Genomic DNA, 16,202 nt, shown 5'->3' on the forward strand with positions numbered 1-16,202 from the left:
AAGCTTTCACATGACCATTCCTCTACAAACCCTACAGATGCTGCATGCAGGCCAGCGATTGCGTAGGTCCATTTTTTGCTGTGGTTATGTGGAAAAGCCCCTTGCAAGAAAATATTTGAACCATCAAGTGGTGACAGTGACTCCAACAAACCACCAGATAATCCTGTGCAGCAGCAAACCAGCGCATGAACTCTGGTAAAACTGCATCCAAACTGAAAATTGCTTCCCCTCCGTGCTGCTCCTGCTATCTGGTGGTGTACAGCCACAGAAGGAGCTGATCACAGGATTCTCCAGGGTGCTGCACAAACCTTGGGTCATCTTCAATTCCACCCTGCTCTGGACACAGAGACACCACCACTTTGCTCATCCCATGGCTTCCTCTTGACTTTGTGTATTGATGGCATTGTTTTCGGCTGCAAAGTGGAATTCACTGCTTCATGTGAATTTGTCAGGAAGAACCAAATAATGTGCACAATAACTGAAATAAGCCAGGAAAGGATCTTGTTCCTCCATCACTCCCCCACATCCCTTCCACAYGAACAAACAACACCACTTGATTCTCCAGAAGGCACCAGATAATTAATTTCATTTCCCAATTCTTGTTTTATCAAAACAAATACATTTAGCGGAGGCTGCCTGAACAAAGAAGTGACAGTGGGAAACTTCCYGTGTGGTCCTAACGCAGATGTGAATCAGCAGAACAGCAATCCTAGGAGAAGCCTTTTTCCTTTCTTTTTCTTTCACTTATGGTTAGATAAGACATGAAAAGTGTCTTTCCATTTCTACCTGCTTATCATCAAAGAAACATTTTCGTTTACTCTAACACACACACACRTATTCCCAGATTGGAAAAGCAGCCACGAAGCCATGTAGGAAAATTATTAAACTCTCAGCCCATTAAATATCCATTCCTCACTGGAATCTCACTTGCCAGAACAAATAAATCCRTGAAATAAGTTGAAATGTTTGAGGTGATTTGTGTCTCCCTTCTAAATGGTCCCTTCAAACGGATTGCCCTTGCATTTGAGAGCAGCAGCAAATTTTGGCTTTTGCAGCAATTTGGCTGCTCCAAGCAAAGCAGAACACGAGTGATGAAGGCTGGGGGGCTTCCAGCAGACCTCCAGACACGCAGGACAGAGCTGCACAATGAGAAGCTTCTTGTGGAAAACCTTGGGAATACGCTGCAGTTGCCACAGCCACCGGTGGAGACGGAACCTTCCCCTGTCATCCTCCAGCCCTGCCTCTCCTGTGCTGTTCTTCACTGCTGGCTGTGCCTCCTTCCTTTCACCCCACACCCCTAATCCTTCATCACACAGCTCAGTGAAGTCCACAGCAGCCTGAGCTGGTCACATCCATTGTATTTGCTTTGGAAGGAGCCTGACAGCCCAAAGAGATTCCTGACAATCACAATGCCACCACCATCACCAACAATTGTGTCCCCTGCCATTGCCACTCAGACAACGCTGGGGTGTCTCCTGTCACCAGGCTCACTAGGGACAGCCTGTCCTGAGAACTGCCTACATTACAAATGACTGCTATAAATAATTAACATGCATTCCTCTAATCCTTTGTTGGAACCATGRCCTCTCTAACGAGGGCCATGCATCACAACTTCCAAACAAACACTTGGCTGCAGCACGCTGGGAGGGAAGTGTTTATAGATGTTTAATGGTGTTTTTCTTACAATCAAGGTGCTACAGCACTTAGGAAAGGCATTTTTGGTGGTGGGAGAAGAGGGAGAAAAATAAAGATACACTAAATACAGGAGGAAACACTATAAAACTGCATGCAATTATAAAAAAAAAAACAAACCAAAATCTTATTAAATATCTTTTGCTATTTAAAATAACATTAAAATGTGCCTGCGACAGATCAGAGTTTTAGCTGCCCGTAATGACAAGTGCATTGCTCCAAGGAACTTACACATGATGAGATCTATTTTATACATGTTTTTATTAACAGTCATCTGAAAGCTTCAGCATCACTCACAGCAAACACACTCAGCTATGATACTATTTGTACTGTCTGATGCAAGAAGGACTCGGATAACATTTGTTTAGTCAAGGACAAACAGTCCTGGGGCCTGTAGGTGGATGTAGGGAAAGACAAAGTTGGGTAACACTTYAGGCCTGCAAAGAGACAGGGTCCCTTCAGCTGAAGGGTTGTTGGGGAGAAATGCAGATAAAACCAAACTGTTCTGCAGTCTGGGTAACGATCCGAGGGCTGCCCAAAACACTTCACAAAKAATCGCCACAGGWTTAGGGAAATGAGTCCTGAGGTTCAAGCGGGGCTTTACCAAATACCTCTCATTTCTCAAACAACCATGACAGCAGGCATTGATAAGGAAGGCCAAGGATGATGTTCCAGAGGGTGGGTGTCAGTCATCAAAGTCGATTCTGATGGGGCCTCCTGTCAGGATGTGATTTGCCATGTGAACAGATTCCTTCTCCTCCTCCTGCTCCTGTGAGCGGCGCACGCGTCTCCGGCAGCCCTGGGCGCAGCGCGAGGTCTCGTCCAGCGCCCCGCACACGAGGATGCGGCAGTGCAGGAACACCTCCTGGGGTGGGGACACAGCAGGAGGGTCAGGGCACAGCTCTGGGAAAGCCACAGCACGAGCCACGCCGCTCCCATGGCACACAGCCATGTCCAGCATCAGCACCCTCAGCCAAACTGGCCGCTCTGTTTCCTTATGTGCCCTCTCCAGAGAGCCTGGCTGAGACCTCAGAGCACAGCATCTGTCTGGGAGCCAAGGTGGAGAGACAGGGAATAGGAAGGCGTGGAATGATCCTCCAGAGAATCAGCCAGGAATCAGCTTGGAAGAGCTYATGTGGACTGGTAGGAGCTGCATGTCAAGAATGCGTGAAGCCACGCAAGGACYGATGGAGACACGCAAGAGAACTTGAAGTGAGCTGGGAAAACAAAGCCRGGAAACTGAGGGGAAAAAGGAGGAAAGTGCAGGGTGATAAGGGGCTAAGTTGAGGGAAGAAGGAGAATGCAAAGAGCAAAAAGACAGCTGCCCTTTGTTCTGCACAGCAAAAGCAGTGACAGGATTGCTGCTCCCTGCCCTGTAAGTGCCAAGGAGAGCAAGCAAGATCCCTGCAGGCAGCAGGCACAAAGACTGGGTCAGTGGAGAGGCTTGAAGCAGAATCCATTGTGCAGGAYSGGAGGATGCAGGTTGGAGGCAGCAGTGGCAATCACACAGCCAGGGAAAATGTCTGAATTTTAGCAAGTTTTAACCCTACTGGKGATCTCCAGTAGCTGGAAGCAGTAGCTTTATACTTTTCAGAGCAAGGAGTGTTGGCTGAGCATAACAATAACTGGAAGATCCAATTTCCTCCTGCACAGGAAAGGAAGCTATTTGCATTAGGAAAATGGCATTATCCTTCAACTGTCCTCCCACTACAGAGCTCCTGCCCCAGAGAGACAACCTGATTTCACACTGAACTAAGCAGTATGGTGGCCTTCTATCTGGAATCCTGGCATCTGTACTCACAAAAGCTAGAGAACACARAAGGTTGAAGGCATCAGATCCCAAATTAAAAACTGTGTTGTTTTACAGATCAGACACTGTGAAATGTGCCTGATGACTGAGCACACTTCTCTCACCCAGTGTACAAAGGTCCACCAAGACCACCCTGGAAGCAACTAACATTTTAGCCTGCTGGGGCACTGATGTTCCAAAACTGTCCTTCAGATTTTAATTTTAATTGTTTCTATTAATCTGTCCTGAAGTACCTGAGTCAGGCTCCTGAAAGATGCAACTGCTGGAACAGGTACAGCAGCACCTGCCTTGGGCCAGCCATCCATACCCTTTGCCAGCTTGGTGCTAAGGCTCCTCAGTCACATCAGAGCTGATGAAATACCTAAGAATTGAGGTCTGAGCTTACCTTGTTGTCTTTGCCCACAAACTTGAACACAGGGACCTGGAAATGCTTGGCAAGATGGTCCTTTGACGTGTACTGCTTCACGGAGTCATCAGAAACRCAGCTGAGGGGAGCAGAGGGATAGGCTTTAATGGCTTTCCCAGAAATGGAAAAAGAAAGAGAAAAGACATTCCAGCCTACTTAAGCAGAGAAAGAAAAGGAGGGATTGGCTCTCAGGCTCTTCTACCATCTCTGCTACTTCCTCCTTGGCCACCGGAGAAAATTCGGGAACGATGGGGAAAAACAACAGCAGTGCTAATAGCATCTCCAGACAAGGAACAGCTCAGCAGCAGAGGGCTGGCAGGACGTGGCCCAGTCCCCTCACAGAGGGACTGCCAGCGAGCTGCAGGCAAGTTTGTCCTCATTTCACCTTCCTGTGCAAGTCTGCAGTGTTACACACTACAGAGTATGGTATGCATTACTGTATACACATATATATGCACATAAATTATGCTTAAAATGAAGCAGCCTGCACCCACATTACTAAAATATGACAGATGATGAAAACAACAAAAATCCAGATTTGCTTTGCCTCATAYAATTTACATTTTTCTCCCCGCTGGTCTTGGTCCAACAGCTCAAATTCACTATACCRGGATTTATAATTTCAATTTTTCCATCACTAGCAATACATGATGTAATGTATGAGAGGTCACAGAACTGCAAGGAATTAGCTGCTTTTAGAACAAGTTACATTCCAGGTGCAGTGTATTTATAAACTATTGCAGCCTATTTAGGGTTTGACAGAAAAAAATTATGGAGGCTCAATTATTACTGCTGATTATTGCAAAGCCTTGGGCATCTTGAGAGGTCCTGATGCTGCTGTGAAATTGCATTGCAATGCAGCTCATCCTTTCTAGCAAGTTAATTCCAAAAAAGTTGACTTTGAAAGATACAAAAAAAAAAATAAATAAAGCAGTGGTGGAAGAGACAAGAGGTACTGGTGTGACAGCTCCAGTCCTGCTCTTGCAGCAACATTCAGCTCCTATCTTTACACAAGAAATCCACATGGCATTGTCAGAAATGCTGATGTTTGACATGTTTGGCTGTAAAAGAGCAGCTCTGCCTTCACTGGAATGTTTGGGAATCTCCATGTTGTTAAAACTCCTTTTAAAAGCAGGCATCTGATTGTAAGGAATGACAGTTAAAGACTTTTCATAGGTGWCTGGCCAAGCTTTAGGGCCATGAAGTCAACTTGTAGGCATGTTCTCATTTGTGAGCATACAAACTGTGATGATTATTGGATGCTGGCTCATATTAACTCCTAAATCCCAGGTTCTCCAGAGGTTYTCCACACTGGTGTAAGGAAACCTACTGGTTTGTGGCTAGGGAGATGGGAAATGGAAAAATAAGAAGAAATCAGGGATACATAGAGAAAACCAGCTCACAAAGCTCGTGAGTCACAAGAACAAGCCCTTTTGCATTTGTGGGGCCAGGCCATATCCCARTCTCCTAGGAAACCCCAAGAGACTCTGCTTCCCACCTTGGAGAGGTGAGAAGAGACAGGTATGGAAGGAAAATGGGTGAGCTTGATCAGGATATKGGGAAAATAACCCTATTTTCCCCATATCCTGATCATATGCATAATAACCTGTGCATAATGTGCTTAGGTTTGGGCAGCAGAGAGGSAGTGCCATGGGAGCTGTGCTCTGACCCTCTTATTTGGGGTTGGCAAGGTAAGAGGAAGGCTTGGACAATCAAATATCCACCTCAGCCTAACAAATGGGGCAGCCTGAGGCATTAACAAGATGAGCTTTGCAATAGAACTACCTTAAGCACCTGGTGCTCTGCTGAATGACAGCCCTGACCTCAGCGGTGACATGATCTTGGTCCAGATGCCCCAGAGAGCTTCAGCGTTTATCAGCCATGCCATGGGTCAATGCCTTTGTTTCACTTTGTTTTCAGAAGGCAGGGAATTAACAGAGAAAAGAGAAGTAGAGGGAATTTTCCCATTCCTCAGTCCAAGGTATATTGCTATATTGCCCTCAGATTTAAATAGTGTTTCCCTTTGGAAGCTTCACTTAACTCCTGCAGGTCTGATCCTACATAAACTGATTTTAAAATCCCATCTTTATTGCCATGGGCTTTCGGAGCTGGACTGCTAGAAGGAAACTGGGTTATTGCAGAAGTGTTGGGAGCAGAGACAACTTAGCAGTGTATTCAGTTAATTTAATTTTGACTCGCTGGGAGCACTGGGGACACACTGCGGCCCGCAAAGTGCAGCAGCTGGACGAGGCTTCAGCCCACTTTTCCCTTCAGTGAAGTTTTAATGCCCTCTGCAGGTACCAAGGGACTCGTGGTGCCATAAATCCTCCATCCAGTGCTGGGGTGAATTCAAGAGATGACATTTCCTGCCTTGTCCCTTCTCTATCCAGCTCAGGTTTTGGCTGCTGTTTTGAATCCCATCACTTTCACTCATGAATGAATGTTTGGAACCTTGACTCTGTGAAGGGTCCACAGGAACAGCCAAGCCAGGGAGTTGATGAAATCAATTTTTCCATTACAGATCTGCTCCTAAAGCTCAGAAATGTGGGCACAGAAGGACTGCAGCCTAGGATGGAGRGAGTGCAGGCTAATGCTGAATCCTCATCAGAAGGAAATGAAAACAGTGGTTTGGGTACTTTACTTTGCTACAGGACAACCATACAGGACTTGTCATCAGCAGCTGCAACAGAGGATGATTTAGTCTGGCAGCTGAGRACATAACTGTTGCCATCATTAAATTTTCTGACAGGCAACGTACAGGACTTACACAAGCACAGTCCTTTGACTACCAGGTTACAACTCTTGGGTATATCTTAGGTACTCCTTTGGCTGGATTTCCCTCCTTAGAGGACAGCAGATCACTTCACAACTGTGACATTTCCTCAGAGCTGTCTGGTTAAGCTGCTGGATGCAAATACTCCTCAGCAATGCTGCAGCATGGCACAGTCATCTCGGCCCCCAAAGAAACATCTGAGAACAGGGATCATCTTAGGAGCCATGGCTGAGCCCACATCAAGGCTCTGCAGACCTCTGATGCAAAAACTACTACAGTGAACCCACAGATCTGAACAGAATTATTTTCAGCCTATCCTGGAAAGATCACTAACCCTAAACACCTCAAAAAATTACAGCTAAACTGAAAGRGCTTATTGCACTGACTGCCATCAGGGCAAGGGATTCTCCTGGAGCTCCTACCAGCACTAGCAATGAACTCTTCTGGCTCATGCTGTAATAAGGCCATGATGAGGAAATTAAGAAACTGCTCCAGTCACTGTGGCAGCTGCTTGGCAGCAGCACATGACCACGGGGGTTCTGCACAGTGGCTTGGCACTCTGTGGCTGGCAGAGACAAGACATCAGGAAAGAGGATCTTTTCTAAAGGAGCCAACTCAATTATCCACAAGGCTAGTGACAGGAAAGTATGGCCTGTAAAGGCTGCACTTGGAGGAACCTCTTTCAYTGCCTCCCACTGTTTCTCCCAATTACTTTTGATGGGACAGGTGGTTTCAGCTTGATGGCTGCTGGTGATTGCTACAGGCATGGCAGACAGGCTGYTGTAGAGAAGGGATCGTGTTTCCTGCACCACACAGACAACTCAGCCCCACTGCCAATTCCCATTAAATTGCMAGCAAGAGAGGGAACAGGGAACTCACCCATCTTGAATCAGGTAGTACTTGAGGATCTCGTCGATTTTTGAGGTGGGAGTGGCAAAGCAGCTCTCCACCAGGGTCTCCAGCCCACTGACATGCACCAAGGGCTCAATCCCAAAGTACAGAGAGTCCCGAAGCTTGAGGGTGGGAAGGGCACCCCTGTAGGGCTCATCAAAGTCTTTGTCTTTGAAGATCTCCAGGGTGAAGGGGAAGATGCCCTGGTTGCGGCTCATGATTTCCAGGGGAGAATTCCTGAGGTTGGGCACGTAGCCCTCAGAGATGGTGTAGCGGCGCGGGAACTCGCACGTCACCGGGATCAGCAGCTTGCTGGTGCGCACTATGATGTCCCCATTGCTCCCTGGGGTCTGCTTGGGCAAGCCAGTCACCAGGTTGGTGGCAATGATTTTATCATTTATCACCTGCAGCAAAGAAAGAGCACACCATTGAGAAAGAYCTCTCTGGGCTGACACTCAGAGCAGCCACTGAAGGCTGAGCTTGGGCATTTACACCCCACAACCAGATGATGTTCATCCTCACCGACCCACTAAGGACCTCAGTTTGATGGCCTGGCCTCTGTTTCAGGTGAGCCTTGTTTTAGGCATCACCAGCAGGAGGGTGAAGGGTAAGGGCCCWTGTGCCTTCTACCCCTGTGAAGCAGGAGGCGAGCAGAGAGCAGCACCCATACTGTCAGACACACACAACTGGAGGGGGGATGGAACACCTCTGACTTTGGGAAGCCAGCCCAGGTGTCCTCTGAAAGCAGCTGCATGGCAACACAGGAAAGGGCTCTGAGGGAACAGCTAAATCAACTTTATTCCCCCAATAAGCCACAGCCAAATCCCCAAATCCCAGAGAYTGGACAACAGGCATACGTACATCTACAACTGTACCACAGGACTTCAAGGAGAAATGGATGTTGACATGAGTGCCATTGGAGACACCTTTGCACGAAGTGTTGATGAGGGAAAGGTCCAGGCCTCCAACCAGGTCCTTTGGRATGTTCACCTCAATAGAGCTGGACTTGCAGAGCACTGGAACTGCAAGAGAAGTCCCCAGAATAACAGTGTGCACTACAAACCTACCAATGAGCTGGGGCACAGCCATACCAGTTATTATTGGGGAAAACAGGGAATCATACACAGCGTTTATGATCATGGTCTCACCACAGTAACCTAAGTCCCCATCTTGCATTCYGACCTACACAACACAAACCARAGCTGCCACTGCCCCAYATTCTCCAGCCACAGCAGTGCCTCAGCAAACAATAAACACAATCAGTGCACTTGCAGCAGAAATTCAGCTGTGCTTTTCAGCTTCACTTAATACTCAGCAGAGAYTGGATGGATATCTCTTGTTATGTCCTGGGAAAAGCCTTTGCCAGATATGGATCTCAAACTCACAACACTTCAGGCAAAGCCATTTTTAAGATCCTTAATCAGATTTTATATCAAACCCAAAACACRTTGAAACAAGGCAGAGTAATTCCATATAGGAACCGAGTTAAAATAGAAGTACCTCAAAATGCCATAATAATATGTTTGTAAGCAATAAACCCAGCTCTGACAAACAAACTCAATTAGCTCACTCATTCCACCTCCTTCTAACCTTTAAATTTTAATACAGGCCTCCATAYGATTTTTTTTGAAATTAAAATTTCATTATATAAGAAGCAGGAAAAAACAGAGCTTGGACAAAATAAAAAGGAAGAAGAAGAGAATAATCTTCAATAAAAAATTAATTGATGTATATATATTCCTTGGGATTATACATATCTATTCAGTTAGAGACAGGACATACACCCTGGTGTCATCTATTCTGGTTTCAGCCAGAAAAACAAACCCTTTACAGRATTTACATTTATTGTATTTTAAAATCCCATGATAAAACTTTTTTGCAAATATACTAGCTTCCCAAGATTTTTGCCCAAATTAATTGTGGTCCCAGTCCTTGACATTCCTATGAGTTGCCTTCTCTTAATTTCAATCAYTAATTATGTAATTTAGAATTCTGGATATTTGATATAAGGCACACTGCTAAAACAGGCCTCTTATCCTCTTTAAAAAAACTTCCTGTCCCAGCTAAGGTATTTACAACAGCCTCTGAGTATCTTCAGGGAGGATTTTTTATTAGAAGTTGATCATTTCAAAGTGATGTGCTAAAATGTATGCAAAGTGCCCAAAGCAAAATGTTCCCATATTGCTGTGTTAGAACAGAAAGTTAAAGAGCTAAAAATTACCTTAACTTTCATTCCACTGGCAGCAGAAGGCAAGCAGGAATAACTGAGCATGTCAAATGGCACAGCTCAGGAGCAGACAAAGGGACKTTGAGAACAGAGCATAATGCAGACAGAGAGGAACATCCTTTGGAGAACTGACTGGCTCCATCTGGATTTAAAGACTTGCTGTTCTAGTGACTCCTTGATAAATAAGAAAATGTACTGCTTTTAACAAAGCGAAATTCAGGGCAAGAGATTTGGACCCCAGCTGCAATTCTCTGAAGTTCAGGACTGATTTGGTTCAGGAACTCTCTGTTTCTACAGGTCTTTGACTGGCACAAAATGGAAGAAAGAAAACACTGCATTCCCCCTGTGCTCTAGAGCTGCAGGAATTGTCTGTGCCCTCCACCACCTGGACACAGAAACGAGTGAAGGAAACCCACTGACTCAATCCAACTCATAGCTATTCAGCAAAACACCCAGTCTGTGCCAGTCAAACATTTTAGTTCTTCCCCCTCATGCTCTGCAGARCACCTGTGAGCACTGGGAAAGCCTCCTCATTTCCACTTTAAASTCTGCTTTGCACCAAAGCCTGTGAGTACCTGACCCTGGGGGAAGTTTCTGTGGCGAGTCCAACGCTCATTTCTCTCTACTTTTGGTACTGGCACCACATTCCAGCCTCTGGCTCCTTCCTTGGCCTTTGAAAGTACTGCTGCTTGGAGAAGAGGTTGTCTTCCAGCACAGACTGTTCAGCAAAACAGGCTCTCTGGTGCTGGGAGCCACTGCTACAAACATAAACCCTGCTTACCTCGCCAAAAACTTTGGGCAGCAAATGGGGGAGAAGAGCATTTCATTCCTACCCTTCAGGAAGAGAYAGGGTACTAGGATGGGCTGCCAAATTCTAGGATGGACTGCAAAATTCCAAGTATTTTGCTGGCTGGTATCTTTGTGGAAAAATTGTAGCCTGTAGACTGTGATTTCTGTGRAAGATTATTAATGTTTGTTCTGAATGTAGAGACAGTGCAGAGGAGGGTAGAGAGACTGCAGATCCAATTGCTTCAGGCAACTGTGCCTGCCCTGCACTGTTAATTGAACCAATATAAACCTGATTAGATGTCATAAAAAATTGTATGGTACAGTTCCATATCTGCTCAGARCTGCAGACCACAGCGTGGGGACATAAATTCGTGAATGCAAAAGAACWGGCAATTTCACTTTATGAGATGCTGTATCCCAAGCCCAGCCTGGCTCCCAGCAGTGCTACTGCTCTCATTAGCAGCCTCACAAGCTGCAGAAACCCAGGCTGGCAAATGCAGGACTTCCAACCCTGCTGGGGTTGCCTCAGGGATGCAGGACTGGAAAACATCACTCTGTATTCATAAATCAGACCTTCAATCACAACTCCTGGAAATCCCCACCACCACTGCTGCATCCCCAGTGTGCAGTGCTCACCCTTGGGGGTCCTGCACTTCTAAACACCTTAAACAGCAGAAATCCCATACAGCAGAACCATTCCAACTTCCTCTCTGAGGCACACCTGCCCTTTTGGCCACCATAAAGCCTGGATCTGCYCCTCCAGCTGATGTCTGGGCACTCTGTGACACATCAGGCTGCAGGAGATTCTCTGAGCACACCAGGCAACACCAGGCCACTGGTAGCCTCAGTATATTTGCAAAAGAAATCTTTGCAGAAAAACAGGGAACTTGTTTATTCAATGTGCATGCCATAGCACGAGTGACTCAGCAGGAAGGAGTCCCTGTGGGAAGTTCACATGGAAGGTTCTCTAAGGATAACRCTGCCCTTGCCTCTCTGCAGCACAAGAGTCAATTTTTTAGATGTAACCCAGGCACTTTTCCAAAGGGGCAGCAGGAGCACTAAATATCAAAGCTAGTGTGCCCTGCTTCAAGGCATAGGAATCTTACTGGAATGGCATACTTGGAAAAAACAKGCCTCTCTTTAACCCTGCTTTTGGAAGAAACTGGACCACTTGAGCTGAGATTTTGAAGTCTGAAGCATGGAAAACGTCAGTTCTAACAGCATACATTTGTCAGAAGCACACAGAATTGGAGCAGAGCAGTATATTGGCAGGTGTTAAGCAGTGTTAATTGTAAGAACACTGCCAAAACCACCTGTGATGCAAGATGCACCCAAGCTGGGCCCTGAGGCTGTTCTCCTGCCTGGATAAAAGAGCAACATCTTCAGGCTCTCACTTTTGAATGATCTGTCCTTAATAACAGAGCTCCATCAACCCAACTGGAAAGGACAGACTGAGAGAAGACAGCAGAAACAAGAAGAAAAGTTCCTTCAGCCACACTTTTGGAGGACAGAGGCTACTGGKGAGATTTTGTTGCCCTACCTTGGCAAGTGTGGTTGTCTTCTGACAGAACAAGTCCCCTGGGGCATTCGCACTGGTAGGTGTCTTCCACTTCAATGCAGGTATGGCTGCAGCCTCCGTTGTTATTGTGACAGCCTTCAATTTCTGTGAGAGAAAGGAGAATCAGCACATCCTGCAAGCCCCAACGTGCTCCTGAGCAACACAGCTTGAAGRCAACAGCTTTTTTTTGCAAGAAAAAGTGGTGGAATCCCCCTTTTAAATGGTACAGTTTCCTATGTTTGTCATTTCGCCACGGGGTTATCAAGGAGTTCTGTGGAAAAGCTTAACAAATTAAATCCTATGCTAGAGCTGGCATACTGAATAGGCAATCTGCAGATTGGCCCTTTAAGAATCATAGAATTATAGGATGGCCTGGGTTGGCAGGGACCTTAAACACAATCTCCTTCCTGACATTGGTGCCACTATCCCAGGTTGCTCCAAGCCCCATCCAACCTGGCCTTGCACACTTCCAGGGATCCAGGGGCACCCACAGCTTCTCTGGGTAACCTGTGACAGCACCTCCCAACCTTCACWGGGAAGAATTTCCTCCCAATGTCCAATCTAAACCTACTCTTGGTTTAAACCCATTCCCCCTTGTCCTGTCACTACACGCCCTTGCAAAAAGACTTCCTGAGAAATTCTCTTAAACAAAAGTTTTATGTTATTTCTTACTTCAAAAAGGAGGGAAGAAAATCCTCTTAAAATCCTCTTCTACACTCCATCCCCTTTATCACCAGCAGAATGAAAGCCCTGAGCTTTGCAGGGGAGCTGCTTTGGGGAAGGACAGCCCCACAGGTGGCCAGTCCTACTCTCAGCAGGGAACACTGGAGAGATGAATGTTCATTCCCATTCATTCTCATGAGAGATGCTCATTCCCTCTGGGTTTCCCAGCTCTGGGGGAGGTGGGTGTACCAACCTCCTTCTACTCCTTTGAGTCTGAGGATGAAACTCTGCTTCCTGGAGTTTGTTCAGCAGGAATTTTGCGAGCTCGTGAGTTTTAGGCTTTGAGGTTGGCTCAGGGACAGCACAAGTTCATGGTGTAAGGTTGATTCACTTCCTAATTTTCTCCCACTGMAGAGTGCAGAGGAGAGAGGGCATTACAGCTCTTTATCATGTCTTTTCCTACATCTCTTTTGATCAGGTGAGGATCTGAGTTTTTGCGTAAAATAAATCCGTAGCCACTGCAGCTGCAGAAAAGAGCCTGAAAGGTCATCCACAAACATTGTGAAAATTCTGAAAATCTAAGGGAAGTAAGGCCACTTTCAGTTCTTTTGGCTTCGTTATAAAGAAAATAATAGAGGATTATGGGTTTTTCTTTCAAATAACCTTCACTGGTTGATTGTTTTAACCCTTTGGGATGAATATGCTAGATGAGTACTACTGATCTCAGTAAAATAACAGCACATAAGATAAAAAAATCATAAATACAAAGTATTTCTCCCTGAGCCCATTATCATTACAGACTATGYGGTTTTCACTGAAATGTAAAGAATAGAAATCCCATACTCAATCTTATACAATGCATGGAAAATAACAGCCTGAACACCCCATATGTGTCAAAGTAACGGGTAAAGCATCATAATGTAAATTCTGAGATACTTAAAACTCTACTCAGCCTCACCAGCTCACAAAACCAAGCTAAATCTCTTGCATTTGTTCTTTTTAGCAACRAGCTGTAAGGTGGCTCACATTTCACATTCCATTCTCCAGCAGCTGAGAGCACATCTTCAGAAATAAAACTCACTAACAAGATTGTAAAAATCCCCAGCAGCAGTGTTAAACTTGTGAAAGGCACCATCCTTCTTACAGAAGGGAAATTAAATGACATAGCAAAGATCCTAAAAGCCARCTTGGGGAATGGCAGAAACAAATGAGTTTCCAAACAGACTATTCCAGCCCTGTCAGAAGAGTGCAGCGCTTGTGAATAAAAACTGCACAGTTCATTTATGTCACCAGCTCAGAGCTGGATGTGGCAGGGACAAAGCCCACAGACYGTTTCTGGCCCCACACAACTTGACAAGTACTTAAGGAGCACTCTGCACAGCAGCATTTCCCAGGGAAGTGTCACTGCCTGGATGTGTGATGTACTAGCAGAGCTCAGAGAGCAGATTTAGCACTTTTGGGTAGTTGGAAAGTGAGGCACATCYGTAGTTATTTTTCTTGTCTGAGGCCCCACAGTGTGTCTGAACACCACACAGCAGCTTTGCTGTGAGGGGGCACAGCGTTTTTCCACAGCTCACCACAGAAAACAATCAGGCACASTCCAATTTCTGATGGGATTGCCTATTTCTGCTCAGAGATGTTTGTACATTGTTATGACAACACATCAGACCTACAATTTGGTCTTTAAGCCGCCCGTCTAAATTTATCAAGTGTTTTCAATCTGGCTGTGCCACCACTGGGAAGGAACTGTGGCAGCTGCACRCAGCAGATCCCACAGACACCAAACAGCAAAATGCAGCCCTAATCCCAAATTTAKCATCTGTCCACAGATTGGCACCCCCTCTCCTCAATCTCTGTCCTGGCAGGCTAAAGTGATCCTCCTGCCCTAGTCTCCTGTCATGACATTACCCCACTCCGAAGGTGGGCTGCCCAAACCCAGCTCTGCTAAATCTGCCCCCACAAAATTACCACACACAAATCTCCAGAGCCAAATTCCAATGACTGCACCGTAGTTCTGCCTGGATAACCAATCTCCCAGATCCACTGCTGCCTTTCCCCCACGGAGATAAACACAAGCAAATCCTAACAGAAATGGACAAGGCAGGGACAACAACAAGGAGATTTCTCTCTSCTTGCTTAGCAGGATATTTTAGTATCAACCCCTTTGCGAGCACAAAGGTGATACGATTGACATTTAATCCCAGGTGCAAGGAGCCAAGAGAGGGGCAAGGCTGCAAGGAAAGGATTTACAGTTTCCAGCAGCCTGTGGTAGCTGAAGCCTCACCTTCACAGGTTTTCCCATCGCTTCCCAGCGTGCGTCCGACCCCGCACTCGCAGCGGAAGGAATTCTTCAGGTTAACACAAAACTCGCTGCAGCCTCCRTTGTTCTGCTCACATTCATTTTCATCTGGAAAAAAAAAATACCTGGAATTAAATCAATAATCCCACTAACAGCAGTAACACTGACAGTAGCTTTTGAATCTCTTGGTAAAGCTCTGAAAGCTCCTCCTAACTCTTTTTTAAAGGCTAAGGTTCCTCTGTGTCTGTCTGCCCTTTTTTTTTTTGTTTTTGAAAGGTACTTTGTTCTCTGGGATTCTAATTCCTCAACCTGGTTTWATCTCCTGTGTGCAAAAAGCAAATCTAACAGAGAGGAAGGGACAGACATGGCTTTTGCTGARCCACAAAGTGAATGATTTCTCTTAGGCAGGCCAGGATGCTGAAGTTATCAATCATGGTYCACATGGGATTTCATCAAAACAGCTTAGAAGCTGGCATTTAGCAGATGTCAGAAGCTTAAAAACAAGAAAAAAAGCAAAGTAGCATTTTAACAGACAGGTCGGAGAAGAGCTCTCTCAGGAAATCAGTGGTCCCAGACATGCACAGTACTCACAGCTGGCAGCTGGTGGTGGTGTCTCYTTCCACAAGCAACGTGAATTGAATATTTTTAGCCAAAAAATTGGCTGGTACCCTGCTTTGGGAGGCAGGAAGCATGTCCAGGAGACTCACACACACACTCTGCTTTTCACACACATGACAGCTCTGCACTTTCCCTTCTAAAAATAAAACTAAAGCTGCTTAAAAACAGAAGGTGAAGAGGGAAAGGGCCACTGGCAAAGGCACAGAGATGTTGTTAGAAGGGCCTAGGGCCTGTCTTAGTCAAGGGCTGGGCCCAGAAATTCTCCTCATGGTCCTTCCAAGTCATAAAGCTTGGAAGATCTGTTCCTGCTCTTCCACACCAGTGACAACCAGCACTTTTGGGACACAGGCTGGTTGTCTTGAGACTGGACTGGGAGAGAGCTGAGCTGATTTTAACCATGGCTTAGTGGATAGATCCAGGTATTCATGAAGTCAAAGGCAACGCACTGAGTTGGTGGATGTGTGACAGAAAGTCTA

At 45.9% G+C, this 16,202-nt stretch overlaps 1 protein-coding gene across 1 annotated transcript in view; it reads right to left on the reverse strand.

Moving 5' to 3' along the window:
- Nucleotides 1-16,202, reverse strand: part of OIT3 (oncoprotein induced transcript 3) — a 22,675-nt gene continuing 6,473 nt past the window's right edge. The window contains exons 4-9 of the mRNA XM_057381093.1: nt 15,094-15,216; nt 12,129-12,251; nt 8,434-8,594; nt 7,561-7,976; nt 3,888-3,987; nt 1-2,557 (exon numbers count right to left, since the gene is read on the reverse strand). Of these exons, the coding sequence (XP_057237076.1) occupies nt 2,378-2,557; nt 3,888-3,987; nt 7,561-7,976; nt 8,434-8,594; nt 12,129-12,251; nt 15,094-15,216 (1,103 nt within the window). The 3' untranslated portion in view covers nt 1-2,377. The remainder of the gene's footprint in view (nt 2,558-3,887; nt 3,988-7,560; nt 7,977-8,433; nt 8,595-12,128; nt 12,252-15,093; nt 15,217-16,202) is intronic.

The sequence above is a fragment of the Malurus melanocephalus genome, unplaced genomic scaffold (assembly GCF_030028575.1).
Source record: "Malurus melanocephalus ecotype Western Australia unplaced genomic scaffold, MMel_1.1 scaffold_491, whole genome shotgun sequence".
Lineage (NCBI taxonomy): Eukaryota > Metazoa > Chordata > Aves > Passeriformes > Maluridae > Malurus > Malurus melanocephalus.